Here is a 14,412-nt window from a genome sequence, read left to right on the forward strand (position 1 = left end):
TATCGTTGCATCCCTAATAATAATACTTTATTATTTAAAAATTATATATATTAAAAGTATACAAATTAGTAATACTAATAAATACTATAAATACTTATAAATACTAATTATTTACACAACATTTGCATGAGGAATGTCATTACAATGCATTATTGCTATTGCCATTATTATTATTTTATTATTATTATTATTTTTATTTTTTTATTTTATTATTATTATTATTATTATTATTATTATTATTCTTATAGCAGTCATATGAAGTTTTTTTCTGAATAATAATAATAATAATAATAATAATAATAATAATAATAATAATAATATTAATTCATTTATTCATTTTCTTGTCGGCTTAGTCCCTTTATTAATTTGGGGTCGCCACAGCGGAATGAACCGCCAACTTATCCAGCATTTGTTTTACTCAGCAGATGCCCTTCTAGCCGCAAACTATCTCTGGGAAACATCCACACACACACACTCATTCACTACGGCCAATTTAGCCTACCCAATTCACCTGTACCGCATGTCTTTGGACTGTGGGGGAAACCGGAGCACCCGGAGGAAACCCACGCGAATGCAGGGAGAACATGCAAACTCCACACAGAAATGCCAACTGACCCAGCCGAGGCTCAAACCAGCAACCTTCTTGCTGTGAGGCGACAGCACTACCTACTACCCACTACCCCAATAATAATAATAATAATTATTATTATTATTATTATTAATTGTTTAATAATTATCATTAATACGTATAAAATGAGTAAAAGTAATTATTTAAATAACAGTTGCAAGAGGAACATCTTCATAATAATAATAAAATAATAATAAAAATAAAATAATAATAATTATAATAATAATAATAATAATACAGAGCTTTATTTTTTATTATTTTTTAATATCATTAATAAGTATAAAAATAAGTTGTTCTGAGCGACAGGTTGAGTTTGGATGGCAGCACTTGTTTCTCAGGGGCCTTTGTTGTCTATCTTACGCTCTCTCTCTCTCTGTGTGTGACTGTCAAAGCTGACACAAAGCTGACCCTCCAGCACCTTCTCCAAATCTATCAGAGTCCACTTACGCAATGTCATGACAGGCTGAAAAGAGAGAGAGAGAGAGAGAGAGAGAGAGAGAGAGAGAGAGAGAGAGAGAGAGAGAGAGAGAGAGAGCAAACAACAACTAACTGCACCTCTGACTCACTGTTATAGCAAGGATGAGTGGCATGCTGAAGACTCTACTAGTAATCAAACTGTGCATTGAATTTGTATGAAAATGATAATAATTCATAAGTGCAATTGGTTTTTAATTAGAATTAAACGCACATGAATACATAGTGGAATTCTCCGCCCTCTTAGGAATGCAGACTCCCTGACTATTCTTTAATCACTTGTTTCGGTAGGTTTATTATGATTTGAGATATTTATTTGCTTGTCATTATCTTGGCTTTGTTTGTTTTTTGTCCTATGCATGAAAGTGCTTTGAGATGCTACGTTTAAAAGCGCTACATAAAATTATTTATTATTATTTTTATTATTATAATTATTATTATTATTATTATTATTATTATTACTATCATTAATATGTATAAACATAAACAATAATAATGTTAATAGTATATTATAGTTGCATGAGGAATATCTTCATAATGTATATAATAAAAAAAATTATTACAATAATAATAATAATTACAACAACAATAATAATAATAATAATAAAAACATGCCTCATTCCAAAAATACTCATTTTTGAATTCTTAATAATGATAATGTATTATTATTATTATTATTATTATTATTATTATTATTATTATTATTAATATTTGTATTATTATTATTATTATTTGTATTATTATTTTTATTATTATTGTTATTATTATTATTATTATTATTATTATTATTATTATTATTATTGCTGTTATTATTAATATTAATATTAATATTAATATTAATATTAATATTAATATTAATATTAATATTAATATTAATATTAATATTAATATTGTTTTTGTTGTGTTTTTTGTGGTTTTTGTTGTTGTTGTTGTTGTTGTTATCATTATCATAACATAGGGGCCACTTCCACAAACCAAAACTGATATCAAAATGAACCTTCTATAATTGTATTAATATGAATTTAATATGCAATAAATATGTTCCCAGAACACTCCTTCAAACTGATCCCGAACAATAAAAATACAATACATTTACCTTACTGAGCGTTTGGGACTGTCCCACCAGTATAAGCACATTGGAGGCCAGTATGGACAGACAGAAGTTCACCAAGATGATGGACCTCTCTGAACGAATGTACCTGAGAAACACAGACAAAACAGGAAAATTACATGCTGACAACAGCAACGCTTTTGCAGTTATGACATTATTATCCTTACAAAGGCTTGATATACAGGCGCATGACATTCAGGGTGTGAGATCCACTTATCAACATCCATTTATCATTTTTCGCTCCCTCCATTGAACACTGACAACTAGCGCAGCGTCCCGGATGACCTGCAGATGAACTCGCAAACAGAAGCATTGAGGAAAAAGCTCTGGTCCGCTGTTTGAGCTCCAGCCAGCAGTGCTGAAGAGAGGAACGGTTGCGTCCTGTCTGGATCAATGCACTGACTGATGGAGAGGACACTGATAAGCCCTCCGAAGGCCTGATAGATGCACTGAGAATGCAATGAAAAACATTGAACTAACTTAAAAAAAACTCACTGTAATTTGTTACAGCTAAATTTGATAATTTGTCCTCAAATTATAGTTTGACTAGGTTAAAACTGAAAAATGTAATTGAATATTAATCAAAATATGTATTCTGCCCATCTTCCACCTTCATCTGTCCACGTCTCATGCCTTCAAACGTCAACACGTGACTGGGTGTCACTGGCACAAGTCATTTATTAAATGAAGAAAAGATTTATGCATGTATACAGCTATATTTTGCTTGTTTTACACATTTAAAATTTGTGGCTAAGAAATAATTATTCATTTTTTGGTGTGGTCAGAGATACATTTGGTAAATCCTTAATTTTGAGCCCTGAAAAGTCATGTGAAATAAAAAACTGCAATGCAACACAACCAATTTACTCATGCACACCGAGTAAGCTCATGCACGACACAAAACAGTGAAATGACTGAGAAGGCATGTGAACATAACACAAAATGTAAATCAAGTAATTTTAAGATGTCAAAGTCAAATTTTTGCATATAAAATATATATTTCCCAACAACAAAATTGTGGCTAGTGAAAATGGTGAGTGGTTAGTAATGTTGGAAATCTACTAGCCACAGTGGCTGGTGATCAAAAATGATAATGTCAAGCCCTGCAAGTAATTAAATTAAAAAAAAAAAATTATATTAATTTATAATAAATAAATAAATGAATAAATTTACAATTTGCAACCCAGTTTTTAAACTTAACTTTTAATAAACCCTAAAAAAAAATAATCATAGAAAATTTGATAATATTTAAATACAGTATATTAAATTATATGTCTACAACGGAAAAAAATAGGTCCAGCTTTGTTGCATGTTATATATTCAATGTTTCTTATTGAAGTTCTTATTACATATTCTAGGACTTCTCAGTATGTTGTTTGCATGTAAATTATAAGTGATAGATGTTATTATGTTCCGGGGTATTTGAAATTAAAAATAAGTGTGTAAATTTATCATGTTATATTAAATGCAGGCACATTTATGTTGTATTTCATTCATTCATTCATTTTCATTTCGGCTTAGTCCCTTTATTAATCTGGGGTCACCACAGCAGAATGAACCGCCAACTTATCCAGCATATGTTTTACGCAGCGGCTGCCCTTCCAGCTGCAACCCAACACTGGGAAACATCCATACACACTCATTCACACACATACACTACAGAAAATTTTGCTTACCCAATTCACTTATAGCGCATGTCTTTGGACTGTGGGGGAAACCGGAGCACCCGGAGGAACCCCCGCCAACATGGGGAGAACATGCAAACTCCACACAGAAATGCCAACTGGCCCAGCCGAGGCTCGAACCAGCGAACTTCTTGCTGTGAGGCGATCGTGCTACCCACTTGTCCACCGTGACGCCTGTTGTATTTCATATACGTCATAGTTCTGGATTATGGATATGTGTATTACTGTTCTCAGCCAATAGGTTGTGTCCGTGTATGAATCATGTCGCAAGATTTATTTTTTCTTTTCTCTCAGTCTGTTATTGTTCAGGGCTGGTGCGCTTGCCAGTTTATAACCTAGCAACTGTTTAATTAAACGAGGAAGAACTTCAAAGTTTTAATAGACTAGTGTAGTGTACTCAGCACTCAGGCTGCCTAGTTTGTGGATGAACATTGTTTATGTGTATGCAATAAAGGTTCAAAGTGGTTCGAGTTGTATCCACCGTGCTTGCCCTGAAACCCTTCCAGTGGGGAGTTTTTGAGGTACAGTAGGTAACTTAATAAAATCTGGACACATATAATGTTAACAAATATTAAAAAGCATAAATAAATAAATAAACAAACAAATAAATAAATAAATAAATAAATAAATAAATAAATAAATAAATAAATAAATGAATGAATTAATGATGAATAAATAAATAAATAAATAAATAAATAAAATATATAAATGAATGAATTAATGAATGAATAAATAAATAAATAAATAAATAAATAAATAAATAAATAAATGATGAATAAATAAATAAATAAAATATATAAATAAATGAATGAATTAATGAATGAATAAATAAATAAATAAATAAATAAATGATGAATAAATAAATAAATAAAATATTTAAATAAATGAATTAATTAATGAATGAATAAATAAATAAATAAATAAATGATGAATAAGTAAATAAATAAATAAATAAATAAATAAATAAATAAATAAATAAATAAATAAATAAATAAATAAAAATGAATGAATGAATGAATGAATGAATGAATTTACCACTCGGAAACTAACTCTTTTTAGGCTAACTCCTAATACACTCTACAAATAAATAAATGATAATAATATTATAAAAGTAAAATATTAAAATACAATATATTATATGTTGTAATATAAATTACATGTATGTATATATATATATATATATATATATATATATATATATATATATATATATATATATATATATATATATATATATATATATATATATATATATATACACACACAGTACATTATATAAACAACACAATATATAAATATTATATAACAACATATAAATAACAGTGAAAAATAGGTCCAACTTCATTTGTAAAAACGCCTCGTCAGACTTCTGAGAGGACAAAAGCTTGACTAAGCAGTTGACTAAGTGTTGCCTAGTTTCTGGACGTGGCATTAGCAGATCACATGACCAACTCAGGCCATCTGCCACCCTGAGCTGTTAGCATCCACGCTAGCCTTTACTAGTGCTCTCCACATAATCCTGTCCTGCCACAGGCGGCTCCCGCCATCCCTCATTTGTTCCCAATTATTGCTAATTGCCGTTTTGGCCCACTCCAGTTCTACCCCATGCCAGCTGCTCCATCCCAGCCCGGGCAGCCCCACGTGGGAAGCTACAGTCTGAAAAATGAATCTTGTAAGGTGTAAGTGTACCTGCGAGAGCAGCGGGGAAGTAAACAAGGGGAATGGAGCGAAAATAGCAAGCTAATATCCTATTATAAATAGAGGACAGCAGAGGCTGGAAGCGGCATGCAACAATGGCAGATCTGTGTTGGTTAAATTTACCTCCAGAAGGCAGCGTAGATGAGCAGCAGAATGAGCAGGGCCGTACACGATATGCCACAACCCACCATCAGGGGTACAGACGGCATACTGGAGGGCCCCATACCCTGCACAGAGAAGAAGAAAAAACGGTCATGAAGAGAGAAATCCATATGCACATGATCCTTTCATATATACACTTGAAGTCAGATTAATTAGGCAAGTCATTGTATAACAGTGGTTTGTTCTGCAGACAACTGAAAAAAATATAGCTTAATAATATTGACCTTAAATTGGTTTAAAACTAAATTAAATGAACTATTTTATTACTATACTAGTTTATTAATTAATAAACAGCCTTTAAGTTTCAGAAGTTAAAATGTTTTTGTTTGTGTAAAAACAGCTTATATTAAAAACAATCTGACAAAGTGGCCAATCTGCAAGTGACTCTGCAATCTGCCAAGCCTATTCAAATGGTGTGATTTGATGGTCAAGACAGGACAGAAAATAACCTTTAATTTCTAAATTATGACTTTTATTTGATTTCATTTGAATTGATTTCATTTGAATTTATTAACTTTAGTTTATTCTGTTTTATTTTATTTCAATTGTTTTATTTTATTTATATTATATTTATATTGTTTTACTTCTAAATTATGATTTTATTTTATTATATTTCAATTTATTTCATTTCAATTTATTATTTTAAGTAATTCTATTCTGTCATTTGAGTAATTTTATTTAGAATTTTATTTTATTTTAAACTTTTAAATTAAGATTTAATTTAATTTATTTAATTTATTTAAAAAATATATATTTTTATAGGAGCACCACCAACCCATGTAGAGGAAAAAAAGAGTTTCTCTGGATTTTCAATTTACAGTTTTTGTGTTTGAGTAAAACATAATTAGATTTTTATTCTGTAAACTACTAATTACACTTCTTTTATCTATCCATCCATCCATCCATCCATCCATACCTCTTATTATATTTTATTTTCAAATTTATTTTTTAAATGATCAAATGGTTTGTTTTAATGGTCAGGACAGAAAATAACCTGGAACTTCTAAATTATGATTTGTATTTTATTTCATTTGAATTAATTTAATTTAATTTAATTAACTTTAGTCTATTCTATTTAATTTTATTTCCATTGTTTTATTTTACTTTTATTTGAACTTATAAATTATTATTTAATTTTATTTTATTAAATTTCAATTTATTTCATTTAAATTTATTATTTTATTTAATTATATTCTAATTCAATGATTAATAATACAATTTAATGTATTTAATTTATTTTATTTTTATAGGAGCTCTACCCACCCATTTAGATCTACAGGGAAAAAAGGGACCACTTGACAATTTTCAGTTTCTTTGGACATTTAATTTATAGTTTCTGTGTTTGAGTTATTTTATTTTATTTTATTTTATTTTACACCCACCTAGAGCAATGCAAAAAAGAGACAACTTGAATATTCTCAGTTTCTATGGATTTTTAATTTGTAGTTATGTGTTGGTGTAAATCTTGAGTAAAAGAGTGCTATTGTTAAAAATGTGTTTATATAATATTTTTCATACAGCACAATAAACAATAACAAAAGAAGAACTTCAGAAAAAAAAAAGAAAAAATATGTCAAACTTTCAGTCACAAAAAAAAAAAAAACATTTATTATACTAACCAACTTATTCAATCATTCATTGATTTTCTTTCAGCTTAGTCCCTTTATTCATCGGAATGAACCGCCAATTATCCAGCATATGCTGTACCAAGCAGATACCCTTCCAGCTGCAACCCAGTATTGGGGAAACATCCATACACACTCATTCACACTCATACACTACGGCCAATTTAGTTAATTCAATTCACCTATACCGTATGTCTTTGGACTGTTGGGGAAACCGGAGCATTCGGAGGGAACCCAAGTCAACATGAGAAGAACATGCAAACTCCACACAGGAATGTCAACTGACCCAGTCAGGACCAATGATCTTCGGCGCTGTTAGGCGACAGTGCTAACCTGAGCCACCATGTCGCCCACTAATCACTTTATTCTGACCATTTTAACATTTTAATGTTTGTATTTGTTTTGTTTTTTAAATAAATAACAATATTTCTACTTGTAATTTAAAATATGTTGTCAGTTCCTTATAGATTAAAACAAATAATATAACTTTACTCAAACCCACAACTAATAAATCATCTATTTTTACCCTTAGCTGTGTATGCAGAATCCTGAGTCATCATGATTAAAAGCTACAGTTGAGCAACAAATAAATAAATAAAAAACACTCTGTAAAACCCTCAAGAAACAGCTTTAGGTTTGTATAAGGACAAAAAGTGCAGAGAAGAAAAATAGAGAAGGGCAGTCGGGAGAGGATTACATTCTGCTCAGGTTAAAGCTAAAGGCCAAGGGTCTACATTCCAAATAGCCTCATGCTTCCCAATCCTCTCTTTCACTCCTGGGTTGATTTTCTCTCTTTTCCATTAGGTCAAAGCTTGATTCTTGTCTTAAACAGGACATTGTATCCCCATCAGCCCTTTGACCCCTGCGACCCCTCTGCTGTAGCTTATTAAACATCTCTGCTGAGTAAAAGGTTACTACAGGTGAAAATGTGCTTCATGTTTCTGGATTAGCCCTCTTCTACTCAGACATAACAATTGTGGAGAAGTATGCATTACTTTACATTGACATTGAGGTCAGGGTTAGTTACGGCGAGTTTGATTCACAAGTACAATTAAAAGCATGTTCAAGTTAATTCAAATGACAAACTTTTTAAATTACCAAATTTTTTATGCACTTAAAATTTAAGCAAATAAATTAAATTGAATGTAATAAAATGAGAAAAAAAAATATCCTAATTTCTTAAATGCACAAAATTAATCCTTGCAGATAAGTTGATGCTCAGCCCAAGCTATGTTTTCCAAATACAACAACTACTACTACTACTACTACTACTACTACTACTACTAATAATAATAATAATAACATGCTAATCATAAATGCAAAGAACATATATTTTTATTAAATTAAATAAAAATAAATTAAAAAAATAAATTAAATTAATATAAAATTAAGATAAAAATTTAAATTAAACTTAAATTAAAATAAAATCGCTTTTCCATAAATACTTTAGGCACTGTAGACAATAATTGGTCAAGCATTTTATATTAATAGTACTAATGATAATAATAATAATAATATTAATAATAATATTAATAATAATAATAATGTAATATGCTAATCATAAATGCAAAGAACATCCCAATTAATTTTTTTAAGTTACATTAAAACCTAAAATGTAAAAATAAACTAAATAAAAAAAAGAAAAGTAAATAAAATAAAAAGTAAAGCACTGTAGACAAGCAATTTATAATAATATTAACAATAATAATAATAATAATAAATGCAAAGAAAAAAATATATATATATTAATTGATTTCAGTTAAATTACTTCCATATTACCCATACATGCTTGAAATTAAGCACTGTAGAAAATAATTGGTAAATAGTTTTTTACAACAACAATAATATTAACAATATTAACAATAATAAGAATATGAATAAGAATAAGAATAAGAATAAGAATATGAATATGAATATGAATATGAATATGAATATGAATATGAATAAGAATAAGAATAAGAATAAGAACAATAATAATAATATTGAATAATAATAGTAATAATAATATTGAATAATAAACCAACCCCATTCAACGTCCTGGCCAGTAGTCTGTAAGGAAGGCTTGTTTCTGTCTTAAAGGACATGTTGACATTGTGTCTTCCTGTTGTGGCGGCAAGATCTGAGGAAACGGCATGTTCGCTGGACGTGTTACATTGTTATGAAAACGGCAGGAGGTCTAATCACTCAGACCATGGTGTTAATGTGTCCCATCAGCAGCTCTTCACAGCACATCATTATGTTGGATCAGACTGTAATCATTATACAGGTCACAGCAATTTTATTTTTTCTTTGAAACCAGGAAAAAAATAGCAGAATCACATAGGAGTGAGAATCCGTGTCCTTTTATATGTTCGTTTTGGTGACTATGCCACACATTTCATGCACAAAAAGTGGAAAGTGTGTTCATTTTTTTCTGTGCTATCTGATAACCTTTCACAGGTCATATTTAGCCTTGACCGGAAACTTCTTTTTTTTGGACTTCACTGCTGCTTTCAGGAGACTTTAATTCTGTGGAAGTCTGCAGATATTTCAACCACTGTTTGGTTCGTGGGATTAGTCTTCAACAATAAGGCACATACACAATCAGGGTGTGTACTTTCATAGTAGTTCACATACTCCATGTTGTTTGATGATCTGATTGGGGGAGAATAATTAACATATTCCAAGTCAAAACAAAAAAACTGACTCTGAAACGTGTTTTACTAAGGACACCGCTATGGATTAGCAGAATTTTCTTATTCAAATATTTCCCAAATAATGTATAACAGAGCAAGGATTTTTTTCACAGTATTTCCTAGGGCTGCAGAATTCGGAGAAAAAATCGAATTGCAATTTTTCTGATCAAAAATGCAATTGCGATTTTAAAATGCGGTTTACTTTAATTTCATAAAAGAGCGACAGGTTTGATGTGGTGGTTTTAACAGCTCCAAAGAAAGACCAAACATAACCACAGTACACTACAGTATGCTTCTGTTTATTTAAAACCATTTTTTCCAATAAAGTTGTCAGTTGTCATGACAAATTAAGAAAATAACTACAGTATTTTACATTTATTTAAATTGATTATATATAAAATATTATATATAGATACATAAAACCTTTACTTGTGGGCTTGTGGGTTATGCTGTAACAGTTATATGCTTTTAAAGTAACATTATTTGGATGGTTTTTGATGACTTGCGCTCGCCTCTCGACAATTGAAATAATTGCAGCTTTTGCGATTTGAAAATCGCACCTTTTCAAATCGCAATTTCAGTGTAAAATCTATTAATGGTGCAGGCCTATTATATATATTTTCTTCTGGTAACGACTTATTTCAGCTAGAATAAAAGCAGTTTTAATTCTTTAAACAAATCTTACAGCGCTTGTAGGATAAACAGAAGATTAAAATGCTTTTATTTCATTCAACGAGGCTAATAAACAACTGACCACGGCAACATATGGGTTATCCGAGTTCATCTTCTTATATTTTTCCCTCTAATAAAGTATGTGATGGTGCAATGCTTTTGTGACTGCTTAGAATGCTATTAGCAAATATGTATGCATGGTTTATTCTGTGTAGAAGACTTAATTCAAACACTTGACTGAAGCTAGGACGTGAGTTTTGAGTAAAAACCTCATTATATGTGGTATTTGCAGGTTTAACATTAGCAACATTAACCACAAGGTAAAAATTATTAAATAAAATTATTATAACACCAAGACTTCGTTATAAAACAAAGACAGTTTTATCAGGGTCTTGAATCTGATTGGCTGATAGCTGTGTGATATTCTGCAAATACTCGTCCAGCCTCTTCACCCTTCACCCTTGTGTATTACTCCACTCACATACAACAACAAGCAGAGGACACTCTATAGTTTGACAAATATTGCTGGTGTTGTAATGTACTTTTGAGGCTTTCTTTAGTTGATAATGCAGTTGTTTAGACTCCAAGTATGCAGTTCATTTATGAGCAGAGTGGTCAGTGCTTAATTTGTGCTAGAATAAGCCAGAATAAATAAATATATATATATATAAATATATATATATATATATATATATATATATATATATATATATATATATATATATATAAAAGACCTCCTAGGATTTTTAGGACCCACACAGACCTAACACCACTTCCAGCAGCAACCTAGCTTTTCCATGTGGTCTCCTATCCAGGTACTGACGCAGCCCTGCTTAGCTTTAGTGGGCGACCATGTGAGAGTTGCAAAGAGCTAGCTGCCAGCTGTCAATATAGCACATCCCTACACTCAAAACAAACAGTTTTGCTCCTTGTTCAAACTACGTATCTGAAATAAGCTAAAACAACACAATTCTAGAATTCTAGAAGTTTTTGGACAACTTAATTGTTTTATGTTCAATACATTTTTATTAACAATTATGTTAACTTAATAGATTTGTGCCGGCACAGCATGGAGGAATTGTTTGGAACCCAGCATTTTTATAGTATACTATAAGACAAAATAAGACAAATAGTGTCTTACAGGGAACGCTAACAAGTTCAGTTCACAGGCTGAGAAAAAGTTCCCACAGCACTTCATCTGCTTCTGCACGCAATGTTCCAGTGGACTCATTCTAGCTCTTCAGGCTCTTGGAACAGGAAGCCCAGACGAATGATCTGTCTGGCAGTCATCTGTGAGAGTGGTGTGGCAGTAATCAAGAGTATTCTTACAAAGCGGGAGACATGCTGGTAATAATTCAGAAGAACAGTCAGCAGGTTGGCATGATTAAAGTCTCCTGCAATCAGGGACACAGCATCAGGGTAGGTACTTCATAGCTGGTAAAGCAGGAGTTCACAGGTAAAAAAAAATTATTAAAAAAACAAGAAAATAAAAATCTGCTATCATTTACTCGTGTTGCTCTAAAACCTTTTTCCTCTATGACTTGAACTGTCCTGTGGGCGTCTAGTGATGTCCTGTGAGAGATTATCCTGTTAAACTTTGCCAGAATTTACTGTAACACCCAATAAAATATCACATTAAAATGTGGTAAAGGGCATTTTACCATAAAAATAGGTTGCAGTAAAAGTATTTTACAGAAAAAAAAAATGAAATTACAGTAGAGCTCTGTTACTCTAAAACACATTTTCAGATAAGGTACTGTAAAAGGGCAATCACGGTAAGTACAATAAAACGTCTAACTGTGTAGTGATGTCCTGTGGGGGACTAGTTATGACCTGTGACAGACTAGTAATATCCTGTGGGAGACTAGTGATGTCCTGTGAGAGACTATACTGTTGGACTTTTTAGCAATTTTACAGTTATTTACTGCAAAAATGCCCAGTAAATTACCACATACATTCTTTACAGTTCACTATGGTAATATGTACTGCATTGTGGGCCATTTTAAATATTTTACAGTAACTTACTGCATATTAGGAATTTGCGGTATTCTACTGTAATCAAAGTAATAAAGTCCTGCTAGTGTAGTTGAAGACAAAATTGAAGACAGTTGATGAACGGTTGATTAAATTCAATAGTAAATACAAAAGAAAGATTTTGTAAAATGTAAATAAATTACATTAAAACTAGTGTAAAACTGTACTATTAAAATGTGTTAAAGGGAATTTTACCATAAAAAAGGCTTGCCGTAAAGCTATTCTAATATCTAATATTTAATTGTGGTAGAGCACTGCAGCTGTAAAACACATTTTCAGGTAATTTGCTGTAAAGGTGCAGTAGCGGTAACGTTGATGCTAGTAGGTATCACAAAAGCCCTGTGAAAGACTATACTGTTAGACTTTGCTGCAAATTTACAATTATTTACTGCAAAAATGCCCAGTGAAATACCATACAAATTCTTTAAAGTTCACTGCTGTAATATAAGCTGCAGTGTGGGCCATTTAAAAACTTTTACAGTAACTTACTGCATATTGGGAATTTACGGTATTCTACTGTAATCAAAGTAATCAATAACTGCTATTGTAGCTGATGACCTAATTGAGCAAATTTGCTTGTTTGGAATTTATTAAATTCAATAGTAAATAATAAAATAAAGATTTTGGACTACTAGTGTAACATATAAATACATTAAAGTAAAACTAGTGCAACACTGTGCTATTAAATGTGTTTAAGGGCATTTTACCATAAAAAGGAGTTCCCTGCTGTAATATGCACTGCATTGTGGGTCATTTTAACTCTTTTACAGTAACTTACTGCATATTAGGAATTTACTCTATTCTACTGTAATCAAAGTAAACAAGTAATGCTAGTGTAGTTAAAGACAAAAAAAAAAAAAAAAATTGCTTGTTGGAATTTATTAAATTCGAAAGTAAATGCTAAAAATAAAGATTTTGGACTACTAGTGTAAAATGTAAATAAATTACAGTAAAACTAGTGCAAAACTGTATTATCAAAAATGTGTTAAAGGGCATTTTACCATAAAAAGGAATTGCCGTAAAGCTATTTTACTATAAAAAAATAAATTGCGGTAGGGCCCTGCTACTGTAAAACACATATACAGGTAATTTACTGTAAAGGTACAGTAGCAGTAACTTGATGGCAACCAGTGGTGCTAGTTAGTTAAAACTTTACAGTAACTTACTGTATATTAGGAATTTGTGGTATTCTACTGTAATCAAAGTAATGAAGTACTGCTAGTGTAGTTGAAGACAGTTGATCAAATAGCTTTTTTGGAATTTATCAAATTCAATAGTAAACACTAAAAATATAGATTTCGTAAAATATAAATAAATTACAATAAAACTAGTGCAAAACAAAATGTGTTAAAGGACATTTTACCATAAAAAGGAGTTGCTGTAAAGCTACTTTACTGTAAAAAAGAAATTGTAGTAGGGTTCTGCTATGGTAAAACAGACTTAAAGGAGCAGTTGCGGTTACTTGCTGGCAACAGTTGTGTCAGTAAGTTACCGCAAAAGTACAATAAAATGACAGTGTAGGGATGTCCTGTGCAAGACAATACTGTTAAGACTTTACCACAATTTTACAGTTATTTATGGCAAAAAAAACAGTAAAATACCACATACATTCGTTACAGTTCACTGCTGTAGTATGCACTGCATTGTG

At 30.8% G+C, this 14,412-nt stretch overlaps 1 protein-coding gene across 6 annotated transcripts in view; it reads right to left on the reverse strand.

The window, feature by feature from the left end:
* Positions 1 to 14,412, reverse strand: part of adgrb2 (adhesion G protein-coupled receptor B2) — a 634,025-nt gene that overhangs the window by 113,910 nt on the left and 505,703 nt on the right. For all 6 annotated transcript variants that reach the window (XM_056480419.1, XM_056480418.1, XM_056480420.1 and 3 more), the window contains exons 17-18: positions 5,720 to 5,823; positions 2,199 to 2,301 (exon numbers count right to left, since the gene is read on the reverse strand). In XM_056480419.1, coding sequence (XP_056336394.1) covers positions 2,199 to 2,301; positions 5,720 to 5,823 — 207 coding nt within the window. The remainder of the gene's footprint in view (positions 1 to 2,198; positions 2,302 to 5,719; positions 5,824 to 14,412) is intronic.

Source organism: Danio aesculapii, chromosome 19 (genome assembly GCF_903798145.1).
Source record: "Danio aesculapii chromosome 19, fDanAes4.1, whole genome shotgun sequence".
NCBI lineage: Eukaryota > Metazoa > Chordata > Actinopteri > Cypriniformes > Danionidae > Danio > Danio aesculapii.